At 36.6% G+C, this 18,709-nt stretch overlaps 1 protein-coding gene, 1 long non-coding RNA gene and 1 pseudogene across 2 annotated transcripts; all 3 read right to left on the bottom strand.

The window, feature by feature from the left end:
• Window positions 1-25: 25 nt before the first annotated feature.
• On the bottom strand, window positions 26-3,744 carry LOC122007859. Its single transcript, XM_042563390.1, has 6 exons — window positions 2,462-3,744; window positions 1,760-2,263; window positions 1,376-1,669; window positions 1,207-1,287; window positions 691-1,117; window positions 26-280 (listed from the first exon to the last, which is right to left on the bottom strand). The coding sequence occupies exons 1-6, from the start codon at window positions 3,742-3,744 to the stop codon at window positions 26-28; spliced, it is 2,844 nt and encodes a 947-aa protein (XP_042419324.1).
• A 6,747-nt stretch (window positions 3,745-10,491) lies between these two features.
• Window positions 10,492-11,764, bottom strand: LOC122038632. The gene is made up of 2 exons (XR_006127912.1): window positions 11,405-11,764; window positions 10,492-10,555 (listed from the first exon to the last, which is right to left on the bottom strand). It is a non-coding gene; the product is annotated as an uncharacterized LOC122038632 (long non-coding RNA).
• A 271-nt stretch (window positions 11,765-12,035) lies between these two features.
• LOC122039205 lies at window positions 12,036-12,131 on the bottom strand (annotated as a pseudogene).
• Between the last annotated feature and the right edge of the window lie 6,578 nt (window positions 12,132-18,709).

The following is an 18,709-nucleotide window of genomic DNA, read 5'->3' as shown; positions in this document are numbered from 1 at the left end:
ATCTAACAACAGAGCCTATGAAAGATTATAGTGCCTTCCCATTTTCATTGTACACAGGTCGTCCTATGTCATCATATTCAATCGTCGACTTTTTTCCCCATCTTGCAGCAGCAATAAGTCTGCACATTGATGTAGGCCCCCGAGTCTTCTTCTGCCCAGTAATAGGAGGTTCTTCTATTTTAGTCTCTCCTCGTAGCTCTGCAGCTGCTAACCCATCAGCATCTTGGTGTAGTTCGATGTCCTCAACTACACGTGGCTCATCATATTTTGCTATTTTTCGCTGTTTTTAAGGACGCATTGTTCTTTTCCCTGCATATAGGAAAATAAATGATGAGATAACGGTATATAAAGTCTGCAGTGACAATATAATAAAAGAAGACGTGATACAAAAATAACATTAACACATACGAACAAGTAAAAATAATACTAGTAAAAACAATAAATATTAATGCAGATGACATAAAAGTGGAAAATATCATTTTTTCTTGTTTGTTACAAAGAAACCCTCTTTAGAAGATCTAAAGTATCCTTCATGTGTAGGAATACAATGAATATCAACATTATCAATTGGTCGAGCTTCGGGAATTATGGTCCAAAGATCCTCTTCTCCCTCGTAACATCTATTTGGAACTTGAAACACTATTGACCACCCTTTGTTCAGTGGGTCAGAACATAAAATACTTGTCTAACTTGACTTGCAAGCACAAATTCATCCTTCTGGTGGCCTCGTTTGTTCAGATTAACTAAGGTGAAGCCACATTCATCATTGTATTGTATTCCTTTGTCATTTGATACCCATGCGCACTTGAAAAGAGGAACTTGAAATTGATGATAGTCTAGTTCCCATATCTCTTCAATAACTCCATAAAAAGTCACATTCTTTAACACGGGATTCTTATCTTTGGCACTACAAACAAGCATCGTGTTGGCAAGTAGAGAAACACCACTGTTTTGACAAACTTTCTCATCATCCCGCTCTTTTGTTTGGTATAAATTGCCATTTATGACATAGCTATCACACTTTAAGACTCGCACACGTGGTCCATGGGCCAGCCATCTCAATGACGATGTCATTCCACCATTGCAACTATCGATTTCCAGCCACCGACATGCATTCCTATTAATTAGTGTGATCAAAACAATGATTAACAAATATTGTATGTTAGCATCTTCTACATCACCTTTGCACGAAACCAGTCAATGAACCTCTTATTATGAGCATCTTGTATCCACCTTGCATCTTTCTGTTTCTTGGGAAACATTGTCTTCAAGAAGGATTTGTGTTCACTGAAGAATTTTACTTCTAAAGTTTTATTTTCATGAATACATATGGACTGCCAAGTACATATAATTATTAGTTATGCAGTACAGTTACATAATGTATGGAGATATTTCTTCTGTATTTTCTAGAACAGTCAAGTGCGCTTGTTGGAGATCAATTTGTTGGACGATGATTGATGAATTGCTTGCTGAGAATCCAGGAATGCTTGCGTTTGGGTCACGTAGTGATTTAGGGACCTCAACAGGATCAAGGTCATTGAGATATTCTGAACAAAATTCAACTGCTTCTTCTGCTGCATATCTCCGAACAATGCAACCTTCTGGATATTTTCGACTGCCTACGTAACTTTTCAACACCTTCATGCATCTTTCAAATGGGTACATCCATCTGAAGTAGACTGGTCCACATAATTAGACTTCACGAACAAGATGAACTGTTAAGTGGAGCATGATATCGAAGAAAGAAGGGGGGAAATACTGCTCCAATAAGCAGAGTGTAACAATCAAGTCAGCTTGCAGCTTATCTAACTTGGCTACATCGATAATCTTGCAACAAATATCTTTGAAGAAGAAGAATAATCTTATGACAGCATATCTAACATATTTTGGCAGAGAATTACGTATGACTATTGGCAGAAAGTGCTGCATTATAACATGAGAATCATGTGATTTCAAGCTACTCAGCTTCATCTCATCCATGCAGACAAGATTCTTCATGTTTGATGAGAAACCTTCCGGAACTTTTATATCCATTAATGACCTACATACTTGTAATCTCTCATTTTTTGTGAATGAGCATGCTGCAGGAGGTAGATATGTTCTTTTCTCACTAATTTTAGGAGCCAATTGAGGCCTAATTCCCATCTGAACCATGTCCAACCTAGCTGCCACATTGTCCTTGGTTTTTCCCTTGATGTTCATCAAAGTATTAATCAGAGACTCGAAAACGTTTTTCTCAATGTGCATAACATCGAGACAATGCCTAACATGTAGGTATTTCCAGTATAGAAGATTGAAAAAAATTGACTTCTTCTTCCAACATTTACTGAAATTTGTAGCTCCAACATACTTTTCTTCTTCAATGCCTTCCACAATATTCTCCTTTGCTTTTTTCCTTATTTTCCCCTTCACACTTGTTTTCTTTCCAAACTCACATGTTATGTCTGAAAGCTTGTCAAACAACTTAATTCCAGATAATGACCTACCTGCTTCACCAAGTTCCTCCATGCCATTAAACTCCTTTATTTGCCTCCGATATGGATGAAATCGTGGTAGGAATCGTCTATGCTCAACAAATGACATTTTCTTCCCATTTGGTAAGTGTTTTGCATAAGTATCCTCACCACATATTGGGCATGCATAATAACCATGTGTAGTACATCCACTAAGGTTACCATATGCAGGAAAGTCGTTGATGGTCCATAAAAGAACTGGTTTAAGAGTGAAAACCTCCCTTCGATAAGCATCATAAACTCCATCAACTCCTTCCCACAAGAGCTGCAAATCATCAACCAGAACCTCAAGGTAGACGTCGATATCGTTTCCAGGCTGTTTCGGCCCTGAAATGAGCATCGTTAGCATGATGAATTTCCTTTTCATGCACATGTCTGGAGGCAAATTATATGTGGCCAGCATAATTGGCCAGCAACTGTAGTGACTACTAAGATTGCTGTGAGGATTAATTCCATCGGCTGCAAGTGTCAGGCGAATATTTCTTGTCTCACTTCCAAAGTCGGGCCACATATGATCCACCAATTTCCATGACGGTGAATCAACTGGATGGCGTAACTGACCAACAACTCTTGTGCTATCTGCATGCCATGTTAAATTTCTGGAAGTTTCTAAAGATTTAAACATGCGCTTAAATCTTGGTATGGGAGGGAAATACCAAACCACTTTGGCAGGAACACCTTTCTTCTCAATATTTTTCTTGGTTAGCTTCCATCTTGATAAGCCACATTTCGGGCAGCTTACGCAGTCTTTATATTGTTTCCTATAAAGGATGCAATCATTGGAACAAGCATGAATCTTTTCATGACTCAAAGCCAAACAACTCAACGTCTTCTTTGCTTCATAAATTGACGATGGCAGATTGTGGTTATCTGGCAGCATGTCCCCAAAATCTGCTAGTAGATCTGAAAATAGAGCATCACTCATCCCATGCCTTGCTTTGGTATTGTATAGTTTTACAAATGCACTCAACTTTGTGTAACGTTTGCATCCCTTATACAGTGGCTTCTCTGCTTCCTCCAAAAACTTCATAAATGCTTCTGGATTTTCTGTATGGTTATCATACGCTGCCTCACACAAATTAACAGTTTCAAAATCATTATGATAATTATCAGTTGGCTCTTGGTTGACACTCGAATTTAATCTATCCTTCTCCGCAGCCTCACCATGCCAAATCCAATTCAAATAATTTTTACTGAAACCATTGAAGTAAAGATGCTCCCGAATCCACATAACCGCTCCTTTTTTAAGATTCATGCATTTGCAACAAGGACAATGAATTAAATTGGGGTCGATATGTGGATTCTGCAAACAACTTCTAATGAATTGTTCCACACCCTCTTCATACTCTTTGGACCTCCTATCTAAGTAAATCCAGGATTTATCCATTATAGTATAACAGAATCCCAAGAAACTTCTTCAGAATTATCGTGCTAAAATTATTTACCGCTAGCTCAATGTGTTCTTTGATCAAAACCTGAAGATACTACATATATGTTTAGCAAACGTTAGAGTAAGACTGCAAAAAGGTAGTCAAATTCATATTGAGCACAGTTCCATATTTTATACTCATTCCAACAGCTGTCAATATTTTCTACTCATCATGAAGAAAAATAATGCGTATTTTGTACAATATGTGGATATATAAAGAACGAAAGCATGACACCAGTTGAATTTCCAAACACTTGTCTTTTTTCGAACATGCACACTCAATCATTTGACATATGAACGCTCTTAAATAGATTGAATCTATTGGGTTGTCAGCAATCCAGTGTCGGAGACCATTCAGCCTGATAGTAGTAAAAGAAAACCCTTCTAATTTCTGATTTTAAAGTTAGTTTTTCATAATCATGCTGTTGTGATTGTTGAAATTTGTGATGGAGGCAGTTTTGAGTTCGTTTAATCCAATTGTAACCAAATTTCTTGAAATTTATGGTGGTTATAAATTGTTCGTGGATGGAGCATTTCAGAATGTAGGAGATATGCTGGGTTGCATTTGTACAAGTTGTGTGATACATTTTCAGAGAGCTTACACAAGTTTTTTTATTAGAACTTTTTTTGTCATCCTGAGGAGTTAGGAAAGGTTTGAGATGTAACTATAGAAAGTGTGAATAGTAATTTTATTTAGTTTTATTGTATTTTTACTCTCATATTTTTTTTAGCCAAAGATTTACTTTGAATTTTATTAAATTATTTATCTTAAGTGGTATCATAGTTAGAAATTGTTAAATTAAATTATTGTATTTGTGCTGGATGAAGCAGTTACACATTTAATCTCAATAAGTGATAGCATAGTTGAGATTGTCTGATTCTGAAATGCTGTATTTGGGATCTTCATAGTGGATGAAACAGGTAGATCAAAGACAAATTATGTTAGGATGGTGAGAATTTACTATAACTATTAGTGAATGTTGTATTTAAAAGTTATTATCATCATCTACCTAGTGGAGAAAATGCTAAGCTATCTTATGCCAAAGAGAGTAGCAAATAATAGAGAGATGTAATCACTCTTTATCAAATTATACCTACTGTGGATCGAGTATACAACACAAGGCATTAGATAGAAATTGGATGCATCTCTGTTTTATTTCAATCCATTTCAAGAGGACAAAGATAAAGTATCTGATCACATTTATATAAAGAAAGGAGGCATTCATCATCAAGATTTGAATAGGAGTGTAGTGGTCACCGAGAGAGCAAGGACAAAATAGAAATTATAAAGGTGAGTGTTCTAGCAATATTGATTTGTATATGAATGTTGATGGTTGCTTAGCAAATTGTCTGAACAAGGAAACAAAAACACACATTAGTTACATTAGTTTTTGCTATCTCATGGGAAAACAATCCATCTTCTATAGTTGATATTTAAATTCAACTGGTGCTATGCTTGCTTGCATTAGGAGGCAGGTATTTTTTTTTTAAGAAAAATTAATACATGTGGAACTGAGATTTTGAGGGACAACTTGAAGGAGTAAGAGTACAACACATGTCTTACTCTAACTTAAAAGCATGTGTATTTTTAGGTAATGACCTCGTAAACATAGAGACTGAAAAAAAAAAACAAAAAAAAATTCCAAACACTTGTCTTTGTTGGAAGAATAGCACCAAACCTACAACAAATTGGAGACCGTCTAAAACATGATTTTGCAAAATAAAGGAGGAGAAAAAGAAGAAGAATAAGAAAAAGAAATCGAAGGAAAGAAAACATACGGTATATCTCAAACACTTGTAACCTAAACCCTACGTAAGAAAGTTCAAGTTGCCAAACCTTATTTCGGAAGCCCTAACGAGGAAACCTTCGTCTCTGTTGCCTAAGACTCCAAATCGGAAGCCCTAACGAGAGGGAACGGAGAGGACTGAAATGAAGAGGAAGGAAGAGGAGGTCCAACCTTATTTCGGCAGAGGGAAGCCCTAACGAGAGGGAACGGAGAGGACTGAAATGAAGGGGAAGGAAGAGGAGGTCCAACCTTATTTCGGCAGAGGGAAGTTAACGAAAAAGTGGGGGGAAATAAAAGTGGTCTCAAAATAAAAGTTAACTCTTGTACTATTACTTCGGAGTAAACACTAAAAATTCTATTCACGACGTTACTACTTCGGTATTTAATAACTTTCCGAAGTAATAGCTTATTTCAGTTTAAAGCGAAGCCCGCGTTTTTAAATCTGCGAAGTCTATATTTGTATATACTTCGTCAGTTTTTTCAGCGAAGTTGCTTATACACTTTTACCTCGTATATTTAAATTGATGAAGTAAATCGTGGCGAAGTAAAACGTTGTTTTTCATATAGTGACTACTCTTTTGCTGATTCTAGTGTCAAACTCTCATCTTCAATTTTCAAATGTAGATCCACTATATTAACAACCCCTAGTGTCGGCCCCACGGATATGGCTCATCTTCAATCTTCATGCAATTAAGAGGAGAACCAAGCCAAAAACTTGTAATCTTTCCTTTCTTCTTCTCCTTTGTTGCTATTTCTTTTAAGAGCTTTGAAAACTTGTTGTTAAAGGTTTTTGCAAGTTGTTCCAAGAAGGAGAGTTCATAGTGGAATATGTGATTACTTGTGTGGACCTTTAGATTAATCACCTCAAGAAGGTGGAGACCAAATAAATCAAGGTGTTAACATTATGGTGTTTTCAGTTTCAAGTATCCATTGCAAAGAAGAATCAAAGTGAACTATTCACCCCCCACCCCCCACCCCTCTAGCTCTAGCGGTCCTAAAAAGTGGTATTAGAGTAAGGTTGCTTCGGACGACTTACATCCAAAGGAGCAAAAGTTTTGAGCTACAAAGATGTCTTTGAAAGAGGGTTATAGTACTCCTCGACCACTCTACTATGAAGGAAACAACTTTTCTTATTAGAAGAGTCGCATGGAGAACTAACTCATGACTGAAATCGATAATTGGTTCTCTGTGACTGAGGGTTTCATTGTGCCAACTCAAGATGAAAAAATTTGGAATCTTCAAATGGTCAGTTGAACAAAAGTGGACGGCACAAGCAAATGCTAAGGCTATCGTAACCCTTCAATGTGGACTGAGTTCGGAGCAACTAAATAAGGTTGGTCCATTCAAGAGTACTAAGGAATTATGGAGCAAGCTCATTGATCTAAATGAATGAACAAAGAACTCGAGAATTGCAAAAAGAGACTTTCTCGTAAGTCAAATGTTGAATTTCATCATGAAGGAAGAAGAAACGGTAAGTCCACTACATGGAAGGTTCAAGAGACTTCTAAATAGTCTTCATTCGGTTGGAGAAAGTGTAGAGAACCAATATCTCATTAAGTATACGCTAACATCCTTCCCAAGAAACTCACTATGATCATCAAATAGTTGATGTCTATAAGGTTTCAAGGGATTTATCAATTGTAAAACTAGATAAATTATTTTGTGAACTAAAATTGCATGACTAGATAATACAAGCCATAAGGAGAAAGGTATAACATTAGTTGTAGGTGAAAAGAGCAAGAAGACAAACAAAGAAAAGGAGGAGAAGAAGAAAGAGTCCTCCTCTGAATCTGAACAAGATAGTGATAGTGATGAGAAACTATCATCAAATGAGATGGCTAACTTTGTTCGGAAGATGATGAGATACTCTAGGAGGTTCAACAAGAGGGATGTCAAGAAGATGTTTAGTGATAACAAAAGAAGGGGTAAGTCTCTGGTAAGATTAAATTCAAAATCCGATGTGATTTGTTTAGAGTGCAATTGGAAATGGCACTTTAAAGCCAATTGTTCGAAATTAAAGAAACAACATGATAAGTCAAAGAAAAAGAAAGCTTTGAAGGCTACATGGGATGATTCATCATCTAGTTCATCGGATGAAGAAATTGAAAGAAGGACTTTAAGACACTTAGCTCTCATGGCATTGAACAATGTTGAGAGTTGAAGATGAAGAAGAAAACCATGGAGAAGAAATTGAGTTCTCATGCGAGTCATCATCTAGTGATAATGAGGTAACTTCTCCTAAATTAGATATGCTATATTCTATCATTACATGCTTAACAAATGCTTTATCTAGATCAAAAGTTCAAGTTAAAGAACTACAAAATGAATTAAAGTCACTTAAATTTTATCCTATGCCATGTGAAGCATGTACGCCATCATGAAACTACTACTAACAAGTTTGATGAGCTGAAAAAGAAAAATGCATCTTTGAAATTGCAAGTAAATGATCTTAGAAGTACATTGGAAAATTTTACTTTAAGTTCTACATATTTGGACATGATTTTAAAAGGTCAAAGGGTGGTTCATAACAAAGTAGGATTAGGGTATAAAACAAAGCACAAAGAAGTTAAATTTATGTCCATAATTAGTAGAAATCATATTTCAAAAGTTAAAATTGTGCAAGCTTGGGTACTTAAGCAATATGTTGTTGATGCTATCGGACCCAACATTTGGATGTCAAAACATTTAGTTCATTGTGTTTAAATAGACATGCACCGAGGGGACCATCCAATAACATGATTTATAGATAAGGGATTCTCTAGGCACATGACGGGGGACTCATCAAAATTCTCATCACTTAAGAATAAAAATAAAGGCATCATTTCTTTCGGTAATAGTGGTGAACTGAAGGTTATAAGAATTGGAGATATTCAAATTTCTAAACAATTTATGATTAAGAATGTCTTATTAGTGAAAGGTATGACATTCAATCTTCAAAATGTTAGTCAACTATGTGTAGTCAACTATGTGTTCAGGATATAGAGTTAAGTTTAATTCATCTCAATGTCTAATCAAACATAGTGAACTAAATACTACCAAACTTGTTGGCCATAGGAAGGAGAATATTATTAAGTTGAATTATTTAGTGCTACTATTGTATTTGCTAAGTGTTTTATGTCTAAAGAAGAAAAAACTTGGCTTTAGCACTAGAGACTAGCTCCTACCAATATGAAGAACATCAAAAAGCTATTAAAGAAAGAGTTGATGAAAGGATTACTAAAGTTGAAGTTTCAAAAAAAAGGGAAAAAAAAGTTGAAGTTTCAAATAGACAAATTGTATGATGTATGTCAAATGAGTAAACAAATCAAAGTTACCACAAAGGTAAAACTATTTTGAGTACATCTACCATATTCGAACTATTGCACATGGATTTGTTTAATAGTAGTAAGCATGTTTCCTTGAATGATAGTAGATATTGTTTAGTTGTGATAGATGATTTTACAAGATACATTTGGGTATTTTTCTTGAAACATATGATCATACCTTAGAAACATTGATTGCCTTTTATAGAAGAGTAGAAAATGAGAAAACTACAAAAATAAATTGATTAATAAGTGATCATGGAGGTGAATTTGAAAATGAGAGATTTGCCAAGTTTTGCTGACAACATGGATATAAATATGAATTTTCTACCTCTAGGACACCTCAACAAAATAGAGTTGTTGAGAAAAAGAATAGAGTCTTACAAGAGACCATTAGAAGGATGTTGAATAAATATTCACTTCACAGCTATCTATGGCTGAAACAATAAATATGATATACTATGTGCAAAATCGTACTAATACATAGATTTTTCAACAGAACACCTCATGAGTTGTGATTTGAAAAACTATTTACAATTAAATATCTTTTTTACGGGGTGGTGAGTATTGGAACTCAGCGGGTAAGGAAAGAGATAGTGCATGAACATAACATATAACTAGAAAGCGAGCCAAGAGTATACAGTCTCATAAAAGAAATAGCAGATACTACAATAGAACCAAAATAAGCACTCATACCTGAAGTCATATCCTAGACTAGGTATAGTGGGACAGAACTGGTACTAATCTGCTACAGTACTACTCATAACTACAGAGACAACAAGCAAGGTATACACAAGCAATAACAGCGTATGTAAACAACAGCAATAAATAAGCAATAACAGCATATATAAACAACAGCAGCCCAAGCAAATATAATAACAGCGTATGCACGGATGGTCACTCCCGCCCACCTCTCTGCACCATGACCCCTGTATGGTCGAGAGGCCGGGTCAGTGACATCCAGCTACCACTCACAGGAATGGCCGAGGGGACAGTTGCATAGTAGCTAACTAGCTACATCTGCGACGGGGTCCCTGCTGCTCGTACTCCAGCTACCACTCGCACGAATGGCCGAGTGCGGCACGACAGGACAAGCGGCATCAACTCCAGCTACAACTCTCTCGAGTGGCCGAGGATGCGGCATGCATGCAATGACATGATGCAAACAATGCAACAGTCATCATATATATATAAGCAGAAACAGGTATGCTACATGAAGCCAACATGCTCAGTATAGTACATAATCAACAACAGTCAAACATACAAATATGATATCTAATATCTGCTACTTATCATGGACAACAACTAGAGACTGTATAGATATGGAAACGAATATCTCAAAGATCACATGGAAGTATCAAGCACAGGAAAAATAAGAGTGGAGTCAAGGTACACAGTCCTCATCCAAAATAATTCATGCACTAGGGTCAAAGTACTAAAAGAAAACAAAGCAAGAAGTACCCGCCTCAATAGAAGATCCAATCCAGAAATCTTTCGTCGAGACGCCCGACTTGAATCAAAGTCCTGTAATGCATAATATACAGATTTAACTAATTACTTAAGTTAATTAACTAAAACAAATCTTCGACTAAAATCCAATCCATTGATTAACTAGAGTTAACTTTGTTAAACCTTAATCGTTCCACCAATCGATTAGATTAGAATCTAGACCTAATCAACCTAACCTTACACCAAATTAAAAACAATCCATTCCTAAAACAACCCTCAACCTATCACGAAATAGACGCACCAAACAACCAAACCAAAAATACCGGTTCTGTTTGAAACACTGAAATCCAATCAACACCTCATAATCTTCCAAATCTGTCCAGAATTCAAGACTATCTTGAAGAACCAACACAACATAAAAATCACGACTCAACTTACCCAATTTGAAGGCAATTGCAACATTCACAATTCGGAGAACAACTTAAAGGAGAAAACATCTAGAGGTCCAAATACGAATTCTCAACAACACTACAAGAATACCCTCACTATTTCATAAGAGAACTGACAAACATTCCCAAACATAGTATGCCAGCAATTGCAAGAAGACTTCAAGAAAATAAAACAAGATTCCCAAACTGTCAGTCATCCCAAGCATGGTATCTTAGACACCAAAACCCCCAAATATCACCTTAAGCGTAAAGACAACACAAAACGCCATGAACCTATCAAAGTATCACAAATTCGAAGCAACCGATCAAGGAACTTTGCGCTAAAACCATACCAAATTGCAAGCACCCAAATCCAATCGGGAAAACCAAAAATAGCGCAAGACGAAACAAGATCATCACAGTCGGCACATCCCACTGCTTCTATGTACCTAGCCCTTACCTTATTGATCACATAACAAATAAGGGGAATACTCACCTAATCAGCTAGGGCACAACTCGACGAGATGAGGATCAGCGGCTGTGTGGTGGCAATCGGTGCTAGGGCACACTGGGGTTGACGTCGAGTAGAGGTGGTCGGCGACGTTTGTGGGTGAGGCTCGGGGATGAGGAGAAGGGATCGCCGGCTGTTGTGTGCTCGCGCGAGGGAAGGAAGGAGAGGCCGCCGGTGAAGATGGTGCCTACGCGTGAGGAGAGGCCGGCGGCTACGGTCTGTGTGCGAGGAAGATAGGGCGTCGGCGTCCGGATGCTCGCGGGAGGAAGAGGGATGGTGGCGCGTCGGCTTAGGGCACGGGAGAGGAGCTCAGCGCTGGAAGGGGAAAGAGGAGGTGTCGGGTAGGTTATGAGGGTTGGAGAGATTTTATAATAAATACTTAGGTTTAGTGCAATTAAACCCTAAGTTGATTTCCTTAATCAACTCCTACTTTCGGGTATTCCTAACAGACTTTTATCGGCCCCATTAGTGCATCCCCTCTAAATACATCATAGGAGCTCCAATTAAATCCTAGAAAATTTCTAAAAATTTTTAAAAATTCCATTAAGATTTTTCGTCCATTAAAACCTTATCATTTAATTATATTTGTTGCCGTATTTTACATTATAGGTGCAACACGAGGACTTCCCAGGGGGTCACCCATCCTAGTACTGCTCTCGCCCAAGCACGCTTAACTTCGGAGTTCTGATGAGATCCGGTGCATTAGTACTGGAGTTCTTTAAGTGGGGGTGATTGTAATACCCCGGTTCTGAGATTCTGGTTAAGTATAACTTAAAAGGTTAGATGATACTATCCATATCACCAAGGTGCACCTTCCTTTTCGGAAGCCCAAACTTAAGAACTCCAAAGTTAAGTGTGCTTGGCTTGGAGAAATCTTAGGATGGGTGACCTCTTGGGAAGTTTCCCAGGGTGTGTGCGAGTGAGGACAAAGCACGCTGAAAGGACCTTCGGTGATTTGTGGAGCTAGTCGTCAACCCGATGGACAATTATGGGTAGCGTTCCCGGTTCGGTCTGGGGGGGGCCCGCCCGGGGTGGGGCGTTACAGATGGTATCAGAGCGACCTTGCGACCGTGAGTGCGCCTGTGGTAGGAGCACCCAGGGCACCACCTAGCGAGGGAGATTCTGGGATTTGTTTGTGGTGTGATTTGTGGTCACACAACGAGGACGTTGTGTCTTTAAGTGGGGGTGATTGTAATACCCCGGTTCTGAGATTCTGGTTAAGTATGACTTAAAAGGTTAGATGGTACTATCCATATCACCAAGGTGCACCTTCCTTTTCGGAAGCCCAAACTTAAGAACTCCAAAGTTAAGCGTGCTTGGCTTGGAGAAATCTGAGGATGGGTGACCTCCTGGGAAGTTTTCCAGGGTGCGTGCGAGTGAGGACAAAGCACGCTAAAAGGACCTCCGGTGGTCTGTGGAGCTAGTCATCAAACCGATAGGTAATTCTGGTGTCGTTCCTGGTTCGGTCCGGGGGTGGGGCCCGCCCGGGCCGGGGCGTTACAATCTTAGAGTGTTTCGATATAAAATATACATTTTAAACACCAAAGATCACTTTAAAAAATTCTCCGCTAAGGCAGATGAGGATATTCTTGTAAGGTAGTCTAATCATAGCAAAGTCTATAGAGGGAGTTTATAATATGAGATCTAAAATAGTTGAAGAATCTCTAAATGTTGTTTTTGATGAAAATCCAACTTCAAATCCTACTAAAACAATGGAGGTTAAACTACAATTTGAATTGGAAAAATTAACATTAAATGGGGAAAATGATAATGGAGAAGAAACCAAAAGAGTGAGAGTGAAAGAATAGAAGAGTCACCACTTGAGCATGTGATTACCATAACTCAAGAACCAAGATCCACTAGGACAAATGCTAATCACCCAATACAAGAAAAACTCTAATTAACAACGATTTTTCATCGTTGTCATAGGCAAAAAAAAAAAAAAAAAATTGTTGTTAAAAGACGTGTTGAGGTTGAACTACAATTTGAATTGGAAAAATTAACATTAAATGGGTAATGGAGAAGAAAACCAAAAGAGTGAGAGTGAAAGAATAGAAGAGTCACCACTTAAGCATGTGATTACCACAACTCAAGAACCAAGATCCACTATGACAAATGTCAATCATATATCCCTTAGATCAAGTAGTGGGAGATATTATACAAAGGGTGAGAACTAAATCATACTTTCGAAATGAAGGAAGTCAAATAACATTAATCTCCCAAATTGAACCAAAAACTATTGGCGATGCCTTGCTTGACCTGGATTGAATTTTAGCAATGCAAGATGAAATTATCTTCATTTGAGAGAAGCCAAGTCTGAGATTTAGTTACTAGATTTGAAGAAAATTCAATTATTGATACAAAGTGGATTTTTTGGAGCAAACTTGATGATAAGTGAGTGGTTGTGAGAAACAAAGCTAGGTTGGTAGCTAGATATTTTAATCAAGTAGAAGGGGTTAGATTATGATAAAATTTATTGGTCCGTAGCTCGATTGGAGTCAATTAGGTTGACATTAGCATTTGCTGCTCAAATGGATGTGAAATCAATATTTTTAAATGATTTTATTAAGGAAGAAGTCTATATTGAGCAACCACTGGAGTTTGAAAATTCAGATTTTTCAAACCAAATGTATAAGCTTAAAAGGCCTTGTATAAGATAAAACAAGCACCTCATACTTGGTATAAACAGTTGTCAATATTTTTAGTGGTAAAAGGATTAATAGAGGATAAATTGATCCTACTTTATTTCTGAAAAATAGTGGGGAGGATATTTTTGTGGCTCAAATCTATGTAGATGACATTATTTGTGGTTCCACAAACAAAGAAACTATCTAAATGAGTTCATAAATCACATGGAAAGTGAGTTTAAAACGAGTTTAGTTGGTGAGTTGATATTTTTCCTGTTAGAATGTATACTAAAAGCCTAGCTTTTGGTATAAAACATTTATCTAGAAATAAGAATCACATTGGTCAAATGTCTACATTTGTAATAAATGTAGTTGTTCAATTAATTTATATTGTAGATAACATGGTGTGTGGTGTCACACACAGAAGATCATGTTATCAGTACCTTATAAATTATAAACAGTAGCTCACGACCAAAATGGAAAGGAACAAACCATTAGAAGGTCGTAGTGTAATTAGGTATCAGTTTATCTTGACTGTATAATTACACTAGTACACTTAGAGTGTATTGAGTAGGACCATTTGAGGTCGTTTCTTTTATACTGATTTTATAAAGAAACAAAGACCTCGGTTATTATGGAAGTGTGTGCTCTTAATCATAATATAATAACAAGCACATATATTTGATATTTATTTCTTTAATTTATCAATGGGTGAGATTTAGTTCGATGAATCAATAAGCCCGATAAGTTGGGAAATGGTATCACTTATAGTGTGTGTTGTTGATTATAGAAGGAAACTGTGTCCTAGAGATACTAGGTTGATAATTTCCTCAAGAGGAGCTCATAAGGATTGTCATGTTAAACCCTGCAGGTGGACCTAGTCCGACATGATGATAAGGTTGAGTGGTACTACTCTTGGACTAAGATATTAATTAAATGAGTTGTCAGTAACTCACTTAATTAGTGGACATTCGATATCTTAAACACAGGGAGACTAACACACTCATGATAAGAAGGAGCCCAAAATGTAATTTGGGATTGGTGCGGTAGTTCAATAATAGTTCTCTAGTGGAATGAATTATTATTGATAAAATTAAGTTGTGTGTTCGGGGCGAGCACGGGATGCTTAATTTTATCGGGAGACCAAAACCAATTCCTCCTCTCGGTCCCTATCATAGCCTCTTAATTATAGAGTACTATACCCACCTTCTTACCCATCCTATAGGGGCCGGCCAAGCTAGCTTGGAGACCAAGCTAGGGCCGGCCATGGGTATGTTCATGGGTGAATTCATGTGGTCGGCCCTATTAAAATAAAAAGGAATTTTAATTTTAAAAATTTTCTTATGTGGATAATATAATTTAAAAGAGAGTTTAAAAATTTAAATCATTCCTTTTATAAGATTCTACAAAAGATTAAGAGAAGAGTTAAAATCTCTTTCCTTATTTGTAGATTAAAAGGTTGATTTTAATTTTGATAAAAACTTTCCTTTTAATTATATTCATGATTTAAAAGAAAGTTTAAAAATTAAAAATTCTCTTTTATTAGTTTCTACAAAAGATTAAGAAAAGATTTAATATCTTTCCTTATTTGTAGATTGAAAGGAGATTTTAATTTTTAGAGATAACTTTCCTTTTTGGAAATTATCCACATGTTTAAAAGAAAGATTTTAATTTATAAAATTTCTTTTTATTAACCAATCATGAAGGGATTAAAATTATTGGAGAAATTTTTCTAAATTTCTAGAAACAAATTAGGAAGTTTTAATTTTTGTTTTAATTAAAACTCTCCTTGTTTTGGGGAGAAGAGTGGTCCATTATAATTTGAAAAGAGAAAATTATTTTAATTAAATAAATTTTCCTTTTCAATGGCAAAAGAATTAAGGAAGTTTTTATTAAATTTTCCTTATTTGCCAAGACCAAGGATTATAAAAGAGGGGGTAGAGGAGGCTTCAATGCTAACGACTCTATTCTATTTTTCCTCTCTTTTCTCCTTGGGTGTGGCCGGCCCTTTCTTTCCTCTCCTCTCCTTTGTGTGGCCGAAACCTTCGCATGGCGGAGATAGCTTTGGTGGCCGGATCTAAGAAGGAGAAGAAGGAGAGAAAAGAAGCCTCTTTTCTAGCATCCCTTGGAACATGGTGGTGGTGGCCGAACCTCTTCATCCTAGGAGAAGTTTTGATGGCCGAAACTTGTAAGGAAGAAGAAGGTGCTTGGTGGTTCTCATCTCGGAAGATCGTTGCCCACACAACGTCCGAGGTTAGAAGAGGAATACGGTAGAAGATCAAGAGGTTTTCTACAAGGTATAATTAGTAATTTTTCTTTCCGCATCATACTAGTTATTTATGGAAATAATACCAAATACAAGAGGCTTACGATTCTAGAATTTCGAATATGTTTTTCGATGTTGTGTTCTTTTGTTTTTTCTTTTCCTTGTGATTTGATTGTTCTTTTCGGTTAACCTAAAGTTATTTTAGGAAATTAAATATTAGCTTTCTATAAAAGGTTTTGTCTAGTCGGTGGTGGTTGCTCCCATATCCAAGAAGGCCATGTGCCTCGCCACGTCAGTACTGGGAACCAATTATGGAAATTAATATTTAATGGAATTAATAACTTAAGGTGATTTGGGTCGAACGTGTTAAGTTCCGCAGGAGACCCAAGTCAAAACCTAAAAGAACGAATAGATTAAGTTTTGGATCAAACGTGTTAAGTTCCGCAGGCGATCCAAAATTTAATTTAAAAGAACACATGGTAGCTAGGAAAAGGTTCAGACCTTTGTACAAAATTTTTGTACAGTGGAACCTCTAGGCTTTCCGAGTAGCAACCAACAATTGGTATCAGAGCTAGGGTTTTGCCTCTGTGTATTTGGTATTAGTTTAATTATGCACATGTCATACATAATTTAGGCAGATTAATAGTAGGATGTGCTAACTTTGTGGATGCAGGATCCAACTATTATGGCTTTTAGTTATTATGTGTGTGATTGGACCCTTGGACATGTCAAGGGCATTTATCTGTGTGTGCATGATTGTATTAAAATACAGCAGGAGCTGTATTTAGTTTTATTAGGATTTTATTTTTGATCTAGATACATGTACATTCCTTTTATGGAATATAGGATCAAAAATGTAAAATTCTATTTATGTCGTGGATCGAATCTTGCAAAGCGTGGAACCTTCTAAGGACCAGAGGCGCAGCGGAACTAGGAGCAAGATGGATGCGACAACTAGACCCGGTGGCATTGGCCAAATATGGCAGCAGCTTGGGATGACAACACACGAAGGACAACCAAAGATAAAAGCTATAATAGTTGAAAATTAGATTTTTCTATTTATTGCTTTTATATTGTGCTGTGTGTGCATGTTAGTTTACAAGTTTAGTAGGCTAGCATAGTTAAAATTCCTCATTTATAAATAACTAAGTGGGAGAGGGATTTTTAAGTAAATCTCATGGTCTCCATTACTGGTTTGTAAGTGATGCAAACAAGCTTGCGCGTTGGCTCTGAGTGCCTTCCTCCATAACGGATGAGCTTGTTTGTGGATCACTAGAACAGACTTCCATTTTTGGATGACTATAGGAAGTTAATTAAGAGCGTGTGATCTTCCCCAACGGAAAGGGCATAATCTTATTAATGGACTTAGTGTCAAGTAATGGTATACACTTAGACACATCTAATAGTATCCTCCCCATCGGAGTCACTGCTATTATTTGTGTGACCAAATGAAACCAACTATTAATTTGTCATAAAACTAGATTGACAAGATAATAAAATTAAAGGGTTAAAACCCCTCTTACAAATGATTAATTTTGTATACGTCCACACTAACGTGGCATACAAAATTAACGGTGTTTGAGATAATTTTATTTGTCATAAAGTTACGTTGACAAGATAGTTAATGGGTAAAACCCTCCTCTTACAAATGTTGATTTTGTATACGTCCACACTAACGTGGCATGCAAAATTCACGGTGTTTTGAGGTGTTGGTAAATTTAAATAGTATTGTTAGAGGAATCAATATTATTTTAAATTTAGAGTCTTGACCAAATATTTGATTAAAGATAGACCAACTATTAATTTTATTCGTCATAAAGTAAGGTTGACGAGATAATAAAATTAAATGATAAAATTTCCTCTTTGAATTTGTATACGTCCACACTAACGTGGCATACAAAATTCATGGGGATTTTTAAGGAGTTGATCTTAACCAAATATTTTTGTGATTCTTAGGATGATGGTCAATCCCTAGCTGATATACTTTAGGATAGACTTAGTGGTCCCAATAATAATTGATTGGAAATAGGATATGGACATTAAGGTAGACTGTCCTCTTAGAACTAAGAACAATTTAGGTGTATTTAATTCATTAGTTGAAACATGTCTAGTGGTGTTATCTACCAGAACCTGGAGTGTAGATACAGATGCCATTAATCATGTCTGCAATTCATTGCAGGGTTCCAGGAAACCCGACAACTAAATGAAAATAAAAACACCGTCCACATGGGCATTATTGCAAAAATAGCAACTGTTGCAGTGGGAGAGGTTTATTCTCTAATAGGAATAAAATATGGATTATTAGAAATTGTCTTTACATACTAAGTTTAGAAAGAACCTGATTTCAGTTTCTAAACTATTATAGAATAGATATTGTGTCTATTTTGATAACAAAGT

Source organism: Zingiber officinale, chromosome 1A (assembly GCF_018446385.1).
Source record: "Zingiber officinale cultivar Zhangliang chromosome 1A, Zo_v1.1, whole genome shotgun sequence".
Taxonomy (NCBI): Eukaryota; Viridiplantae; Streptophyta; class Magnoliopsida; order Zingiberales; family Zingiberaceae; genus Zingiber; species Zingiber officinale.
Note: the sequence above shows the minus strand (reverse complement) of the source record. Positions and strands in the feature narration are given on the sequence as shown.